Consider the following 19337-nt stretch of genomic DNA (forward strand, 5'->3'; position numbering starts at 1 on the left):
AAGCGTTGCATAGGTAACTCTTTGGGCATAGTACTTCTGATAAGTGTGAGTATTGACCAGAGTTAGAAAACAACGTTAGAGTACCATAATTGTTCATACACAATAGTTAACATGTAATCATCAAAACATAGAGTTGTACTACATGATCAAATCTTGATCTTACAAATAAAGACCCCAAAAGCATATAAAATACGTCCAATTCTGAGTTCCGGAGCAAAAGTTATGGCCTAAACCCTAAACCCTTAACCCTAAACCCTAAACACCTACATTTAGTTGATCTCTACGAACTTGCATTACATTCGATGAAGGAATATCATGAGCTTAAGCTTATTGTGGTACAACAAGACATTTTTGGTCATTAGAGAGGAATTTCTCCATTCAAAAGCTATATGTTGGCTTCTTTCTCCTTTGGTCCTACTCTACTTATTTCGTTACAATTCTTCAGGGTCAGGTGAATAAAGACCCCAAAAGCATATAAATACATCCAATTCTGAGTTCTGGAACAAGAGTAGCTTCTTCTACCCTAAAAACATATAAAATACGTCAAATTCTTAGTTCCGGAGCAAAAGTTATGACCTAAACCCTAAACCCTTAACCCTTAATCCTAAACCCTAAACACCCACATTTAGTTGAGCTCTACGAACTTGCATCTCTATATATCAAGTCATATTTGGGATATTATGATAAATAGTAGATTTTTACAATCACTTTCAAATAAAATATGAACAAATAAAAAGTATAAAAATATAATGGGAATTGTTATTCAGACCCCCCACAGCTATTCAGACCCCTCATTAATGTATGAAAAGTCCTAAATACCCTTAATGAAAAAAATATAAAAAAATCTTCACTCTCTTCACATTCTTTCTCTCTCCTCTCTCCTTGATAAAAAAATATCAAGTCATATTTGGAGATTCTAACTGTATATTTGAGCTTAGAATGATCCTATTACCTTAACTAATAAGTAACAGTCCAAAATTCCTTCCGGAAATTAAACAGGGAAAAAAAAAAGAAATATATGTGTTGCGCTCGCACTTTAAAAGTGTGTGACTATCGCACTTTGAATCGCACTTTCAAGGTGCAATAGTGACAGACTTTCAAAGTGCGAGCGAAAAAAATTTATAAAAGGTTTTTTTTTATTTTACAAATTTATCAGGTATCTGAATATTTTTGGGAAAGTCTGAATAACAATTCTCAAATATAAATATAAAAACCCGTGCACATTGGACGGGCTACTTACTAGTTGTAGTATACTCGAGGAACTAACAACAACAAAATAAGAAAGAAAAGATTGTATCTCGTTCGATGCCTCTGCACTGTTAGGCGTCGTCCTCGTCGTACAAAAGTAAGACTGGCTCTGTCAAACCAAGCATTTCCAACCACCAAGCTACCAGAATGGCATTTTCAAAAAAGTACTCTCCGCCAAACAAACCACTAAATTGGAACTGCGATTTTAGATCATCCCAACTCAAAACTACCAGTACGGAGAATTGCTTAAAGCATCAAATCAAAAAGGGAGAACAAATTTTAATAAACCACGATTGTGCATGGCCGGGAAAACATGTCAAATCATCACGCAATAAAAAATGGGTCTCATTAAAAATGAAAAACGCGCGTGGTCATGTTTTTCTCCAAACAAACAAAACATTGACAAATTTCATGGAACTAATATTTATTTCGAGCAACTCTGACACAACCCGGTTCAGGTGTCTGAACCAGAGAAGCAATGCGATCAAACACCATGACCATGGCATTGACCAGACTCACTCCTGTGAAACAAATAAAAAAATTGCCATCACGTGATGCCCAAGTAAGTCCCGAAACATCACGCACACTCAATCAATCAATCAAGATAATGCCGAAACTTGCTTATTTTCCTTGTTTCCCTCCTAATTTTTCTCTATCGAAAAAAAAAACACTCCCTGCGGAATTTTTTTTTCTTCAAATACTATCTATCATATTGCGATTCATTCATCTTAGAGTTCAATTTTCCGTATAACATATATTTATTTTTTATACTCCTACTTTTCGCTTGAGTCACTCAGTTCTCATGTGTTTGTTTAATTTTGCCGAAAACAGGTCCTCATTCTTTTTCACAGAGCCGTCGGTCTCTGCTTCATTCGATCGAAATTCCCCGAAATTAAATTCCGTATAATTTTCATTCATGTTTGATTAGGGTTTATGTTGTTTGCTCTGCCTCCGGAAGTGAAATTCACTAGCCGGAACATTTGATTTGATTAATGTTGTTGGGGAATGATAATTAAGAAGAACCTGAAATCCCAAATGCGGAGTCTGAAGCGGCACAGACTCGGCAACTCGGACTGTGCCGCCACGGTGACTTCGAATTCGAAGAAGAAGAAAAAGGAGAACAACTACGGACACTTCCCGTCGAATCTCCTCGCCGCAAGCCTTGATAAGGAATCCATGAGGGAGCGCGGCGGCGAGAAGAGGCCGCCGCTGGTCCGGACCTCGCGGGGCCGCATTCAGGTGCTGCCGTCGCGGTTCAATGACTCCGTTTTGGGCGATTGGAGGAAGGGAGGGAAGAGCGCCAGCGAATTGGAGGAAGAATTTGATTTCAGGGAGCCTTGCGGAAAAGGGAAGAATCTGCCACCACACGGGTATTCGGACTTGACTTTGAGCGACTTGTTTGAACAATCCAAGGGCAATGAGGGAGTTTTTCAAGTCTTCCATACCTGAGGCTACATGTGTAATGTTTCTTCGCCGCTTTGGGAATCAAAATCAAAGGGTATATTTTATTTAATGATAAGTTGATAACTAGTTTGTATAGATATTGGGTTGCTTCTTTTATGTTTACTAATCTGTATCTTTGTGACATAACATAATGAATGACCATTTATTGTTTGTTTTATGGTACTGAGCAGGACTATGCATGGGTCAAGTGTGGCATGATTTTTCCATTTTTGGATCATGTAGAGAGGTGGGGACTTGTTGGATCTCTATTTGTTTTTAGTTTTGATTTTTATTGTTTTTTAAGAGTTTGGATTTACTAGGCATAATAATGTTATTTGAATTAGGTTTCAGGGACAGTCTGAATTGAGTTACTGTAATCCCTCTGAATTTCAAACGGCAATAGAGGAGGCATATTTGGCAGATCAGGGCTTTATAGAGAACCTGATTGCAGATGTAAACTCAGCAGCTTGTAAGACTTCCGGTATTCCTATTCTCAAAGGCTTTCAGGAGGTCAATTATTTCAACCAGAACGCAGGATGTCACCTTCTAAAGCAGGTAAGTCTGCTACAGAGCATATTATTTAGAGGATAATTGAGGAAAGCTGATAATGTCAAACTTAAATTTGCAAATGTAAATTGACTATGCCACTACTTTGTCCTTGTCCGATTATAGTAACCTAAGACATACTTGTAGATTTAACACACTGATTTTTTTGCTTTGGTAATGCAATTAAGAAAGACACGCTGCCTTGTGTAGGATTTAAATAACAATTTATTGTTCGAATTCCGTGTGTAGGATTTATTTGATAAAAAGAAAGACACGCTGCCTTGTGAAGCATGTGGATTGAAACTTCATGTGAATCCTTTCAAAATGTCAAAGAAGCAAAAGGACTTGAGTGGTGGCCTGTTCCTATGTAAAACGTGTGCTACGGTTTGTATAACTTGCCTTATTCTTCTTACAGTTTTATATTTATTTCTGTAATGGAAACATTATAATTGAAGTATGATATTTGTTTTAAGAATTTTGTTTTTTAGTCTTTGAAAACGATTTCTCTTTGGACAGTTGACAAAATCAAAACACTTTTGCAGCATATGTAAGAAAACTTGGAATCATTCAGATAGCGGAAGTTGGGTGAGTTAGTGAGATCCAGTCGGCTATTTGAAGTTCAGTTGTTTTCAGCTCAAAACCTTTTCTTCTTGTAGTATTAATTACACTATACCTTGTCGTGATGTTCGCATTGAATTAGGTGCGCTGTGATGGATGCAAAGTGTGGGTGCATGCTGAATGCGACAAAATCTCCAGCAACCTTTTCAAGGTTTATTTGTTACTCTCGATGTCTAAATGTTGTCTTTCCTCAGAATTGGAAGCTCATAAAGAGACACTTTGTTTTATTCTGATTGATATGTTGTGTTTTTTGAAGAATCTTGAAGGCACTGATTATCTCTGCCATACTTGCAAAGTGAAGTTTGATTTTGAGTTATCTGATTCAGAAAGATCACGACCAAAAGTCAAGTAAGTTTATATGGTTCATCCTTTTTCTCTACTCCCCCTCCCACTATTTGTAGCTTAATAATTCCATATAACTTTCTCATTTCTTAGGATTCAACTTCATCTACCAATTTATCATATTTTGTTAAGCTTTTTTGAAAAATTTCGGATATTTTAGCTTCTTGTGATTTGTATTTCTGATCATAGTAGACGCTTTTTGTATAGATGGAAGAAAAACACTGGCCAGCTGGTGCTTCCAAACAGGTCACTGTTCTCAGCAATGGTGTAGAAGGCGTATATTTTCCAAGCCTTCACTTGTAAGCATAAAGTCCTTTAGAAGTGTTTTACATGATCTCATTTTTTGTCATTATTTTTTTTTTTCTGTAGTTAATTATTACTTATAATTTGTTTCGTTTATTCATAAAAGGTGTACCAAGTAGTAAAAGATTAACACCTTTTCTAGGTTAGTAATTAAATGCACATTTCTATCTCATATTTTGATTTTGCTTTCCCCCCCTAAAGAGGGGAAAGATGGCATTAGTTCATTAATGAGTTTTTGTTTTTTCTAAAAAAAGGTTATGGGAATGCTTAAGTTCTTTGTTGTAGTTCACTGTGATTATTAGTTTGAAAGAAAAGTTACATCCAAAGATTATTCTCTATTGTTTCGAGGGAAGGAGTCCTAATTTTCATCAATTTGAATGTTGATTAGATTTCCACCCAAAAACATGTCAGACATTGTTGTTTTAAACTGGTTGATGCAAATTTTTAATGGGATTTTATCATCTCTGAATGGTTCATTTCTTATATGGAGGATATTTTATTTTACATGTGTTTTTCCATTTTCTCTTATAGAGTTGAGTGCAAGTGTGGTTTTTGTGACACTGGAAAGCAAGAGCTTCCGGAATGGGAACGCCACACAAGTTCCAAATTCCGAAATTGGAGAAAAAGTATTCAGGTTAAAGGGTCCATGCAATCGTTGGAGCATTGGGTTCGTATATGAATAAATTTATTTTATTTCTCATTGCCATTAAAAGATACTACTTTTTTATTCAGATATTCCAGTATAATATGACAGTTCAAGTGTCCAATCATCTACATTCCTGACTTGTTGAAATTTGATACATTTGACTTACTTAAAAGCGGGCTATATATTAGTATTGTTAATGATTTTTCCAACTCATTGTTAATGTCTCATATTTAATATAACTGTTATTCATCAATACTGATATTTTGTTCAAACTATGAAGCCTTCCTTGTCAAAATACCAATAAAATTGACCTAGTGAGAATCCGTAGGAACTTACAGTATTAGTATTTTATGATTTAGCATATGGGACACAGAAAAAGAAAGATGAATGTTTTAGATTTCTGGGGGGGCAAGGTTTATTGTTAGACATAGTTCAATTGTAAGTTCAATTGTAACTGATACAATCCTTTTTAACTTCTCAGATGCTGCAATTGGCAGAGTTTCATGCTAATGCTGTAGTTTCGGGCAAACCTAAACAACCTTCGTTAAAAGATAGGAAACACAAGTTGCTTACCTTTCTGCAAGGTACCTTTCAAATCCTTCCTTTTTTACACGTATTACAATATGATATGATGAGTTCCCTAGATAAATTTCTCAATGTCATAATGGTAACGCCAACTATTTTCTGACAGAGCAATATGAACCAGTTTGTGCCAAGTGGACTACAGAACGATGTGCTGTATGCAGATGGATTGTAGATTGGGACTACAATAAAATTATTATCTGCAACAGGTATTTTAGCACCTTCAGTTTGATATCTGTTGATTTATTTTAAACATTTTAACTTGAAAACCTAGAGATGAGAAGATTCTGCGTAGATCTACAGATTTTTAGCTGATAAATGTAGAAACTTCGTGAATTTTTGGAAAATTAACATTGGATTTAATTTATATCTACTTCTTGAAATCTTATAAAGCTTAAGTACCTCCAGTATTATGATATGATGCATTCAAGAAGAATATGCACCATCTTATCCTTTTCATTTATATATATGGCATTCTTTTATTCTACTTTGCTTAATCATATTTACAGCCTTTCCATCCTCACTTTGTTTCGTTGGTTTTTTTTTTTCACATTGCTATTAATATATTGATTCATTATATATTTTATTATAGATGTCAAATAGCTGTTCACCAAGAATGCTATGGAGCAGGAAATGTTCAAGACTTTACATCATGGGTTTGCAAAGCTTGTGAAACACCCGACATCGAGCGGGAGTGTTGTCTTTGTCCAGTAAAAGGTGTCTTTGATTGATATCGCATAGGAAGTTAGTTAGCAGCTTTATTACTGTTAGCATTTCAGTTAGAGGACTATTACCTTAAGGAGTTTGCTAGTCTGGAGAGGATATTATAAATAAGAGTTATTGAGAGTGTTAGACATCTTTTTGATCATTTAGGAAATTGGGACTTGGGAGAGAGTAGAGCCTCTCGAATGCTTTACAACTTTGTACATTCTCTCTACTTCCCATTTGGGAATTAGGGTTCATATTCTATAATATCACAGTTTCCATCTTCTTTTTGGCTGGGTTCTATCAATTGGTATCAAAGCTCCATCCTTGGAGCTGTGGGTACCCATCATGAAGATGATTCCTGAATTTGATGGAAGAGAGGCTTACGGATGGCTCATTATGGTGGGTCCTCATGTTAGAGTATTATTAGCTTAAGGAGTTAGTTAGTATGGAGAGGACATTATAAATAAGAGGGTTATTGAGAGTGTTTGGCATATTTTGGATCATTTTGTAAAATAGGAGGCTTGCCAAAATCCAATGGCAAAGATACAATCTTAGTGGTGGTGGATAGGTTAACAACATATGCTCATTTTATTCCATTAAGACACCCTTTTACAGCTCCTGAGGTGGCAACTTTATTTCTTCATGAGGTAGTGAGACTTCATGGGTTTCCAATAACCATAGTCTCAGAGAGAGACTTCTTATTTCTCAGTAGTTTTTGGAAGGAACTGTTCCGAGTGTCAGGCACACAACTGAAGTTCAGTTCAGCTTACCATCCACAAACTGATGGCCAGACTGAAGTGGTCAATTGATGCCTTGAAGTATATCTGAGATGCCTCACTGGATCCAGGCCAAGGAAATGGGTTACTTGTCTTCCTTGGGCAGAATTTTGGTTCAATAGCAATTACAACTGATCTGCCAAAATGTCTCCTTTCCAAGCCCTTTATGGTAGGGAACCACCTATGCTTCTCCAGGGCACTACAATTCCTTCCAAGATAGCTGCAGTAAACGACTTGCAGGCAGGGAGAGATGAATTGATATCAGATCTGAGTGCTAATCTACTGAAATCTCAGGACATGATGAGGACATATGCTAATAAGAAGAGAAGGGATGTGGATTACCAAGTTGGTGATGAGGTTTTCCTCAAATTGCAGCCTTATAGAAGAAGGTCTTTGGCCAGGAAATTGAATGAAAAACTGAGTCCTAGGTATTATGGACCCTATCCTATTGTGGCTAATATTGGGGCAGTAGCCTACAGGCTTGAGCTACCAGCTCACAGCAGAGTGCACCCTGTCTTTCATGTCTCTCTCCTCAAGAAGGCTGTGGGGTCTAATTTTCAACCTCAACCTCTACCAGCAGCCTTGAATGAAGATCATGAGCTACTGGTGGAACCTGAATCAGTGTTGGCTGTCAGGGAAACCACAATGGGGCAGATTGAGGTGCTCATTCAGTGGCACTCTCTTCGTTCTTGTGAGAACAGCTGGGAATCTGCTGCCCAGCTCCATGAAGCTTTTCCTGCTTTTCCCCTTGGGGACAAGGTGAAGCTTTTAGGGGGGTGGGTATTGATGAGCATAGACCTCCAATTAAGAAGGTGTATGAAAGAAGAAACAAGAGAAAAGCCACAGCTTAGTGTGTCTGTTATTGTTAGTTGTTCTGTTAATAAACAGCTGACATAGTTAGTTGTTTCTGTTAGAGTACAGCTGGCTATTTCTGTTATAGTTGTAATTATGTTAGCATTACTGAAGTAGTATAAATAAGGGAAAAGGGGGAAGTTACTGGTAGTTATTCAGTTAGTTGGGATTTGGGAAGAGACTGGACTCTCGAATGTCTAGAGGGGAAAGCTTGGGTTAACTTCCACCATTGTTGTACTCTGAAGCTCTGGTTCTCAGTTGAGAATCTGAGTCTCTGTTTCAATACAAACTATCATCTAGTGTCTGTGTTCATCATTTCCCCAAAGGATTCTTGTAATGTTTTATATGCATATGAATCAGTTGTACTCTTCTTCTGCTCTTTTCACTATGGCATTTAGGATGCCATCATTGAGTTTTGATGAATTTGTTTTTCTATTTGCTCTGTTATTAATATATGTAATCTTATCTTGTGTGATATATTATTGGACACTCAGGTGGTGCTCTAAAGCCATCTGATGTTGACACATTATGGGTTCACGTAACATGTGCTTGGTTTCAACCGGAAGTCTGTTTTGCTAGTGATGAGAAGATGGAGCCTGCTTTGGGTATTCTACGTATTAAATCAAATTCATTTCTGAAGGTGGGGAGTTGGTAGCCATTTATTTTAATTTATTTTTGTCTATTTAGGAAATGTTTTTTTTTCAAAAGAAAAGGTATAGTTTAGTAGGATCACTCTTTGCTGTATTTTTAACGTTTGAGCTCAAATAAAAAATAAGGTGTCCCCTGCTAATCAATGTTAGTTACCAATTGATCGATTTTATTCTTTGCTTATTTTAAGCTATGTTACATAGTTCATTTATAACACATCATAAATATTAAGAGTAAGTTTGTTTTACATGTAATGATCTTGACTTCAACCCAAATTTCTTATTATGACTTTCATTTGGATGTCTTTTTGTCCTGTCAGTCATGCCATTTTTTAAATCTAAAGTCTGCATTAATTGAATTTCAGATTTGTGTTATTTGTAAGCAAATTCATGGCTCGTGCACTAAATGTTGCAAGTGCTCCACCTATTTCCATGCCATGTGTGCATCAAGGGCTGGTTACCGCATGGAGGTGAGGATACACTTATATTGATTTGGCTTCTATTTGTGCTATTGTTGCTGATATGTTCTGATTTGAGCTTTCTTTTAATTTTAAACAGGTTTAATGTTAGTTTTTTTTTTTATTATCTTGGTTTTATGGACATATATTTTAGCTTTAATCATAACACTTGATTGCGGTTATTCACCTATCACCTTTGCAGAACTTCATCTTCTATTTCTTGTTTGTGCTTTAATCAGATAAAAGATCACACTTTCATGCTAAGAAGATTAGCAAGGATTATAATCTTGATGGTTTTGCTGGAAAATATATTTTGACCTATGAACTAAACTTAATTACATATCTTCTATAACCATTGCATGCGTTTTAACATCCTTTTTTGGCCCTGCTGTTGTATTTGTGGTACAGTTAACACATTCCCTCATGTACTCCAATGTCATGGCATACAGTCCATGAAGCACGAACCGGTGTTGGACACTGACACAACACCGACACTCGTACGACATCGACATGACATGTGTAAGACACTTCACTGCGGTGTCCGAAAAAAAGTTTATTTTGCGGCTCAGACACTTGAGCCACACCTCTTCTTGGCTGGACACCTCTAAGACACTTATATCTTTAAGAAAATTAATTTTTTAAAAGTAAACCATGAAAGAAATTGCTAATTTGTCACTGTATGAACTGGAGCTAATGATTATACTTTTCAATGATGATTAACAAGGAGGAGGAGAAAACCATTATATAAATTTTTTTTTTTTGACAAAGTGGTTACTTTGTAAAATTGTAGTTCTGAGTATTTTTTCTGAAGCTCTTGTCATAGAGCTTAGGAAAGGTGTCCTACCTTTTGCTGTGTTGGTGTGTTAGTGTGCTGGTGTCGCAGTGTCGTGTCGTAATCTGTGCTTCATAGGTTAACATGCTCTTTTTAGTTAAAAGTTCCCAGTTATCACTGATAAAATTAGAACTTTTAAGCATTTCAAGAACGTTATTGCTTTATCTTAGAATTTGAATTACAATAGAACTATATTACTGTACTATAAAAACCATGTTGAAAATGTACATGTTGTTCTTTCAAGAGTAAAAGCTGAAATTGGTCTTTTAAACTTGGTCGTTGAAAAATGTTAGTCACCAAACAGGTCCATTTATGGTCTAAACATCACTAAACTAGTCTTTTGAAAAAAATTCCTCCAAATTAGACCCTTAAAAATCTAAAATGTCACCATATTCATCTGATGAATTATTATAATGGTAATACAGAAAAGACTAAGTTGGAGATGCAGAAGTATGAATTTGATGATGACTTGAATATTTAAGTGACTAATTCGGTGACAGTTTTTGCAAGACTGACATGAAGTTTTACATTTTTGAGGAACTAATTTGGAAACATTTTCTTTGGGGACTAATGTTGTGATGTATGTAACTTTGAAGAACTAACGCCAGGGTTTAGTCTTTTTTTAATAACATATATGAACCAAAGGTTATTTGCAATGAATTTGTACAAATGATTTGCCATGAAAGAAGCAGAATTATCTGCTTAAAGCTCTATTTATATATGAAATTTGATGTATACTTTCATTATGCAGTCTGAGTTTCAGTATTGTTCTCTGTCATTGCTGACTTCAAATTGATATAATGCTTTTTTTTTCTTATGGATAATTGATAATCTGTGAAATAGTTACAAAATTTTCTCCCCTTTAAACGCAGTTACATTGTTTGGAGAAAAATGGTAAACAAACAACAAAAATGGTCTCTTATTGTGCTTACCACAGGTATAGAATCCTCAATTAGTAACAATATGGTTGCCCCTTTATCCCGTTATACCGTCTCTTGTACAGTATTTTCTTTTTGCAAACACTTTTGCTCTGTTTGGAATTGCCCTGATTTCGGTTTATTTGAAATTCATCTTAATCTTATTTTAGCTGTTGATCTTAATTATATCTAAATTTCTTGCAGGGCTCCCAATCCGAACACTGTTTTGATTTTGCGAACCTCCCTTGGGGTCATTTCAACCGAAAGCCTTATCCAAAGTAAGAAAAAATCTAAGTCAATGTTGATTTCATCCAACGGAATAAAGGTAGAAGATGCTCGTGCAGATAACACTGCACACGAGTCATTCTCCGCTGCTAGGTGTCGTATCTATCAAAGAACAAACCTTACAAAAAAGGTAGCTTGAAGAATATTCTTGTTTTCTCTTCCTGAATGTTTATAAGATAATCGACATAACATTGCTGTTATTTATTTTATGTTTTATTGTCTCATTTATATATCTAGTGGAATTTCTTTTGGGGTTAACCATTAAAGATAGCAGTACTTGATTAATGTAATGAACACTGTATTTTGTAAGAGTCTAATGCTACTTTGCCGAGCATGCTTGCTGGCTCTTGCATAGATGCAGACATGTTTGTGATGTAATGGTGAAATGTCATGCTTATTGATTGATTCCTTCACTTCCATGTTTACTATAGAGACCTTGTTGTCCACGATTGCCTGTAATATGTTCTTTTGTATCTTTATCAGCTTTTTAAAATAACAACTATCTTTTTTCCAACTTGCTAGAGAGCAGCAGATGATGCGGTTTCTCGTCAAGTGAGGGGTCACTACCATCATCCTTTAGATGCAATAAAGAGTTTAAATACATGCAAAGTAAATCTTTTATCTTAACCAAAATAAACAGGATTTTTTTTTGTTTAAGATTGAACACAAGGTTTACACTGCACACAAAAAAATCCCCGCCTCACTTTTTGTGCATCCTTTTCCCTCAATCAGGTGTTAGAAGAGCCTCAGGCTTTTTGTTCTTTCAGGGAACGCCTTCGCCACTTACAGGTAAATCTTATTTTTCTCAGTGTAGGTTTATTGGCTTTGTTGATAAATTTTCTAATTTTCAATTGTCTTATGGGTATATGTACATGAATCCAGAGAACCCAAAATGAACGGGTTTGCTTTGGTAGATCAGGCATACATGGATGGGGTCTATTCGCACGCAGAAATATTCAAGAAGGAGAAATGGTATGAATGTCATACTCAAATATGGAAAGATTGCAAAGACCCTGGTGGTATCTTCACCTATTTGAAAATTCACTTTCTGACATGATCTATTCTACTGGTTGTACATAAAATTTGAGATGCACATAATTCCCACCTTTGGATCAGCTCCAGCATTGGAACACCCATCTCCAAAACATGTTTTCTGAAGGCCTTGCATCCTTTGTTGACATAGAGAATACTTATATAATGTTTCATAATTCATTTCATTCAGATTTGGTTTTCTGAATAGCTTCACTTTCTTAGTAATCAATTAGTTTTACATAATCTTTCTTGCATATGACCTGATGCAGTGGTTTCAAAATGATGCACAGCATGACAAGTTTACTTTTCACTTCCTTCCCTCCATATCTTTCCTCTTTTTGAGCTGCTTTGTCTTCAAAAGTACTTTTTTGGGTTGGTTTCTTGTTTAGATCTTTGATAAAATCTAATTCTCTTTTGCTTCCACTATGGAATGAAATGTTATTTTAATACTTATGCAGTAACAAAAATTCATTAATTCCAATGATCAATTGTGTGTCATCTTTCAATGTAAATAAGAATACAATCTTTACTGTAGCGATAATGAGCATGATTTGATCCAAAACAGGTTCTTGAATATCGTGGCGAACAAGTGAGGCCCAGAATTGCAGATCTAAGGGAGGCACGCTATAGATTAGAAGGGAAAGACTGCTATGTGAGTTAATTCTTCTACCGGGCTTTCCTCTTCTATATTATTTCTCGCTGTTGAATTTTTCTCTGCTCACATAAAGTTGTCCTGGTTTCTTATTTTTCCCAGTTGTTCAAGATAAGTGAAGAAGTGGTTGTTGATGCCACTAATAAAGGAAATATCGCTCGGCTAATCAACCATTCTGTAAGTCAAACTAACCCATTCTATAGCATGCGGCTAACTTACTGTGGTTGGAACTTAATGAGATTGTTCCCTTCCAAAAAAAGAGTGAACACTCAATTTGTTCCCGGAAATATTTTGGATTCTGGTCATCCTGTAGTTTATAGCATGTTTAATTGATGTTTTGTAACACAATTTTCAGTTAAAAAAGTAAAAAAAGAAAAAGAAAAACTTGTTTGATATGAACAGTTTTTAAAAATAGTTCTTATACTTAGGTTTTAAAATTGAAATCCCTGTTTTTTATTTCTGTTTTCAATTTTTAAGTCACACGTCTTTCAGTTTTGAAAAACATGTTGCTCAAACAGTTTTTTTCTTTTCTTCTTTGAAAAATATTTTAAAAATTTATTTTTGTAAACAGTTTTTAAATTAAGAAAAATGATAAGAGAATCAAATAAGCCATTGGCCCCTGGAAGATGAAAATCCTTCTTCTTTGTTTCTCAAATAGATGAAAAATGTGATCAATTTAGTCCTTGTGAGGGAAAACCATTTAATTAATGTTGCAAAATGTATTAAGTTGAACCCAACTGAAAGCTAACGAAGATCTTGGGTTGCTTTCACATTTGTGTATGGTAACGTGAGTTCTCAAATTTCAATGCACTGAATGTGGTTGTCAACTCAACCAAACATTTAAGTGATCGCTTTTTTCATGTTTGGGGGACAAAAGAAATAATTTTCATCTTTCACGCGATATCTTCCAGGAAAAAATGACAGTAAATCCTCCCAAAAAATTAAAAACACCAGATGGCAATCTTCAGAGAGGGGATATTTCCATATATTAGCAGACAAATATTGCTTGTATTTATTTGTCAAGTCATTTTACCAGTTCTTGGCTCATGTCAATACAGTGTATGCCAAACTGCTATGCAAGGATCATGAGTGTAGGTGATGACGAGAGTCGAATCACCCTCATTGCTAAGACTAACGTATCTTCCGGCGATGAGCTAACGTATATCCTCCTTCTATCTATACTTTCTGCTCTCATGTGCATGTCCATTGTTTTCATTTCAAGCATGCATTTTCTTCTATCAAATCATTTATTTTCAATTTATATTTGATTGTAACTTTTGTAGGTATGACTACTTGTTTGATCCTGATGAGTCTGAAGAATTTAAGGTCCCTTGTTTATGTAAAGCTCCAAATTGCCGGAAATTCATGAATTAGGAATATTCAAGATCATTTTTTTGAAACATATATTCAAGATCATTATTTTCACAAGTATTGTTTCTCCTGAAGGAACCTCACAGCTGTAATTCAATTTTAATCAAAGCATAAGAAAAAATATGGGAAAAAAATAGTTGTGTAACAGTTTTATTTATTTATTTTCCCACCCAAAGTGCTTACTTACAGGTTGACTCTATTGTATTCTTCAGAGCCTAATAAAAAGTATAGATTTAGCAGCTTTTGGATCTTTGTAAATTTGTCATAAAAGAAAATACTACTTTGTTTTCTAAGCGAAAAACATATTATTGAACGATAGATAGAGAAAATACTTCAACCAAGGAGAAAAACATCCAGACAAACCCGGTATAAAATAAAAACACTCAAAGAAAACATTAGGAAAATAAGTTTTAACTTATGCAAACCAATGGGAATCTAAGAGGTGATTTTATAATTCACTGGCCGATCAAGAAGAGAAGAGATGATGGTTTTCTTCAATGAAGAAGGAGATTCTCTGGGGCAGAAACCATGTTCACTGTTCCATCTAGGCACTAGGTGGAAATGCCATGGGGACTTTCGTGTGTTTGGATGAAGACATCGCCTCTCATAGACGTATGTTATAATTTAGCAAGAATGCTTATCATTTCCTCCTTACCTTCTACCTGTGAACGTCAAAGTACAAGGCAAATTATAGTTGTATGTGCAGATTCGGTTGAATTGGATTTATCCCAAGATTCCTCAGATCCGCTCAGGCATTTCTGCAAGTTCACCTCCTCCGATGGCCAGTCAACGTATGAATCGAGTGGTGCAGGTTTCTTGGGGAACGAGACCGTTTTGGGACCAAACAGGAATCATAATTTGGCGCTAAGGGGTGAGAGATGTGAAATAATTTCAAATTCCTCCTTGTTACAACAGAAGGAGCATCTATGCAGAGGGAACAAAGTGCTATCTCTATCTGCATGGGTAGAGCAAAACACATGATAATGGGAATATGAAACAACAAGCTCAGATTTATTTTTTTGTTTGCTTCAATTCAAGGTGAGATTTCTCGCAGAGTGGACATGCAGGTCAACTACTGGGTTGATACAAGCTTTCCAGTCTTTGGGTTTTTTAAATCAAATTAAAATTGGACGGGATATAACGAAGTTATAAGATGGTCTAATTATTGTGGGATTTGGTTTTCGGGCCCAACTAAATTGGGCCTTGACCCGCCTTCTTTGATGGGTGAACCTAACAACCTAGTTGGGGAAAATGAAGATTTGTGTCGGGTAATCACTTGCAAACTTTCCCATCCCCAAGTCAAGAGACGAGGGCGGCCTTTTGAAGACCTCAAGCTCAAAAGTCTATTCAACTTATGCAAGGATAAGATATTTGACTACATGTGCTACATCGTCAAATTAAGCACTTGCGAGGACAAAGATCAAACTACAGAATAGAGAAGCTCAACAGAATGAAAGAAGAAAGAACTTGCTGGAACTCAAGTTAATAATTCATCCAATTCAAGTATGCTTAAGCATACAAGACAAAACAACAAGTTTCTCAAGCTCTAATGTTAGTATACTACCTACATACGCCCCAACGTCTAAACTTAGCATACAAAAGAAACAGATAGAAGACAAAAGAGATCCTATATAAACTGCAGTCGTTACTTAGCATGCAAGTCAAGGCAATCGTCTATTAAGCTTCAATGTTTATTCTATTTAAGATCAACACAAGCTACATCGTCTACTCGATCAACTTGTACCAATAAGGACAGACGCTTGGAAAGACAATGAAAAAGTTCTATGGAAAAGCAAGAGGCAAGTACTCATGCATGCTCCTAATGACTAATCATCTACTAAAAGAGAATATGCACAACCTAGAAACATCCATCGTCTGAAGAGGTCATAAAGTACGATCAACACAAGCTACATCGTCTACTCGATCAACTTGTAACAATAAGGCCAAACGCTTGGAAAGACAATGAAAAAGTTCTACGGAAAAGCAAGAGGCAAGTACTCATGCATGCTCCTAATGACTAATCATCTACTAAAAGAGAATATGCACAACCTAGAAACATCCATCGTCTGAAGAGGTCATAAAGTACGACCCAATGAAGAATCAATACAAAGAAATGTCTAGAAGGTCCGGATGTATATTCTTTTTAAGACATAATCCACTAAAGGAATCGTACATTATTTAAGAAAAACGTTCAAAGTCAAAGGTAAATATTTCTTTAAGGAATTTTCATACACATGCTTTACCTTGACAATAAACAGAACCATAAAAACGGAAACAGTCAGTCAAGTCAGATGTCACTACAATAAAGTCACTTACGCTGCTTCAATCTTCAAGGCTACTGTTCAAATCGCAATCTTTAACATAACTTCTGTCATAAGCTTTTAAGCGTCAAATCAATGATACATAAGGGACATGATGGCACCAGCAAAGAAAATAGTCGTTGAAATTGAGCCGTTGAAGAAGCTCAAGTTCACTTAGACAAGGATTGATCATAGTATATATAAAAGGAGTGACTAAGACGAACTAGCTGAGTGTTTGAGACGGTCCAACCATTAAAAAACTTAATTCTTAACCACAAAAAAAGATCAAGAGCTTAAGAGTAAAATCTATATCCGAGTATCAAATAATATACTTGTTGAGCATGGAGAGGCATGAGAAAGAATACTTGGATAAAGAGAAGTCCTGATAATACTTTTGAAGTAGAAGTCCTAAAACTACTTGACTCAATTTGAGTGAAAAATCTTGGCGAGTGATACGATATCCGCAAGTATACGGATCAATCGATGTAATATAAAAGATTGTCAAACCACAGGTATTGTGTGCTAAACCAATTTGAAAGAGGAAGTAGTTGTTTAGAACACAAGAAAAGAAAAAGCAAAATATATTCAGTTTGATGTTGAACTTGATTAAGAAGAAAAGAAATGATTATGATAAAATACTAGCACTTGAGTTTTGTTTCACCAATTCAGGCTATATTCAAGACAACAAAGAGTGTATCTCTTGAGACAAGCAAAGCTTTTTGATAAAATACTAGCACTTGAGTTCAGTTTCACCAATTCATCTATGGTTGATTTAGCCTAAGTTATTATAGGTTAATTCCTGACAAGCAAAGTTTTCAATTCAATCTCATTAGTCTAATTCCTTAGTACCTATGAATGATTCAATTGAAGATTAGAGTTCTTTATCAGGCCACCAACTAATAGTCCTACCCTTATTTCTAAGGTGCAAGCAACAAGTCAATCTAATCTTAGGTCCCTTATTCTAAACCAAACTTCCATTTGTTGAAGATAAGAAGTAATAAACTTGTGTGACCTCAAGTTGAATAAAAAGAGAGAAAATATTCATAGAAGAAAGACTTTGTTCATACAAACTAAGAAACTTAAAAAATAAAAAAGAAAATACTCCAAAACTCTGAAATAAATCCCAAGTGCTAAAAGAAACTTAGCCAAACATGGCTAACAAAGACATAATTAAACCTGAAATAAAGCCCCTAGAAAGCTCTAAGAATAATACTCCAAAACTCTGTTTAGAAAAAATCAAGATATATAACTTTACAAAATGACCAATTTATAGGAGAAAAACTAATGAGCTATGCACCAAATGTCACCCCAATAACTAGCCACGCATGTGCGTGGTTTTTTTGCACGCACATGCGTGAGGCGCTGACATTTTTGACTTATTTTTGTAGAACGAGTCGTGTTGATTTTTTAATCATCGGTTCGAGCTGAAATTTTGATATGTTATTTACAGCACATAGATCTTCAATTTGACCTGTCAGATCGTCCAGAAAATATCTGTGTTATGAGAACCATCCCACGTAATATGCAGCTCTTCTTTAACTTTCATGAGCTCAAGCTGCCTTCAATGCAATTAAGAATCATCATTGGCCTTCATTGGTCTTCAATCCTTTCATTCCAATTTCTGAAACCACTCTTCAGCCTTTACCCCTTATCAACCTATCAACCTTTGCTCTTCATCATCAAAAGATTCAAAGACAGCATTAATAAGCTGCACACTTAATGACACTTCATCAAAGCAAACTTGTAACTTACAAACATCAAGTTATGCAACATAAAACCAAGAATTCAGAGCATCATATTCAACACATGTTAGATTTTCATATTTTCATTCTTGCTCTCACTTCCTCTAACATCCCAGACTAGGGGCTAACAACTAAGTAAGCAAAACTAAAGCCTCAAAATGCAATGAAGATACTAAGAAGGACTAAAATACAAATAACGATGCTAAAAACATAAAATGACACAACAGAGAATAAAAACACTAAATGAGACTCAAAATGAAAAAAATAAAGAAAAAAGAGGAAAGATATAACCTAGTAAAAATACCATATAAGGACGAGGTGTAGTCCGTAGTGCGAGAAGCAGGATAAATGTTTGTGTGTTCTTCTCTTCCCTGAAGGACTAGATTTGATGGAAATTTTTTGTAGGATCGAAACAAATGTAAAAAGTCAATGTGGAATCCTACATGGATCAATAATTAATAAATGAAAATGTAAAATAAGCATTATGAAATAATAATAGTTTTTTTCTATCAAACAATATTTGCCAGGGATTAAAAAAGAGGATTTAACTTTTCAAGAATTATTTTAGATTATGGTGTATACGTTAAGGACCGGAAATATTTTTAACCCATCATAATTGTCAAATTCACAATTCTAGATAAAATATTTATGTGAATGGGTCCTCATAAATTCTCATTTTATGTATACAAACTTTAGATGATATATAAGAAAATTCCATGCTTATTAGGCATATGAGACAGAAACGTAGGTAAACAGATAGATGATGAAATCAGGCGGGACATCCCCATGAACTTTTACTCCCACAAACAAGTGAAACTTAAAAAAAACTAACGCATAAATGCAACATTTACATAAATGAAGACAAACAACACAAAAACAACACATACACAAAAAAAAAACACAACAACATTTGTAAGTTTATAATTAATGAATACAAATTTATGCATGCTGATTTAAAATTAATTATATTCTTTCAATACATAAAAAGTCTTTAAGGAAAAAACACACATTTTATAAAAATACATACAATAAACATA

At 35.1% G+C, this 19337-nt stretch overlaps 1 protein-coding gene across 1 annotated transcript; it reads left to right on the plus strand.

Annotated features, from left to right (window-relative positions):
- The first annotated feature begins 1882 nt into the window (after positions 1–1882).
- LOC130712706 (histone-lysine N-methyltransferase ATX5-like) lies at positions 1883–14499 on the plus strand. The gene is given in 24 exon segments (XM_057562548.1): positions 1883–2746; positions 2883–2938; positions 3036–3246; positions 3487–3621; positions 3754–3822; positions 3938–4006; positions 4112–4203; positions 4405–4439; positions 4442–4496; positions 5032–5167; positions 5628–5730; positions 5838–5937; positions 6321–6445; positions 8559–8704; positions 9077–9181; positions 10874–10938; positions 11123–11333; positions 11726–11812; positions 11936–11992; positions 12086–12175; positions 12801–12887; positions 12990–13064; positions 13946–14046; positions 14171–14499. Coding segments are annotated over 24 exon segments (2382 nt in total). The 5' UTR covers positions 1883–2665; the 3' UTR covers positions 14262–14499.
- The last annotated feature ends 4838 nt before the right edge of the window (positions 14500–19337 follow it).

This window comes from Lotus japonicus, chromosome 1 (assembly GCF_012489685.1).
Source record: "Lotus japonicus ecotype B-129 chromosome 1, LjGifu_v1.2".
Lineage (NCBI taxonomy): Eukaryota > Viridiplantae > Streptophyta > Magnoliopsida > Fabales > Fabaceae > Lotus > Lotus japonicus.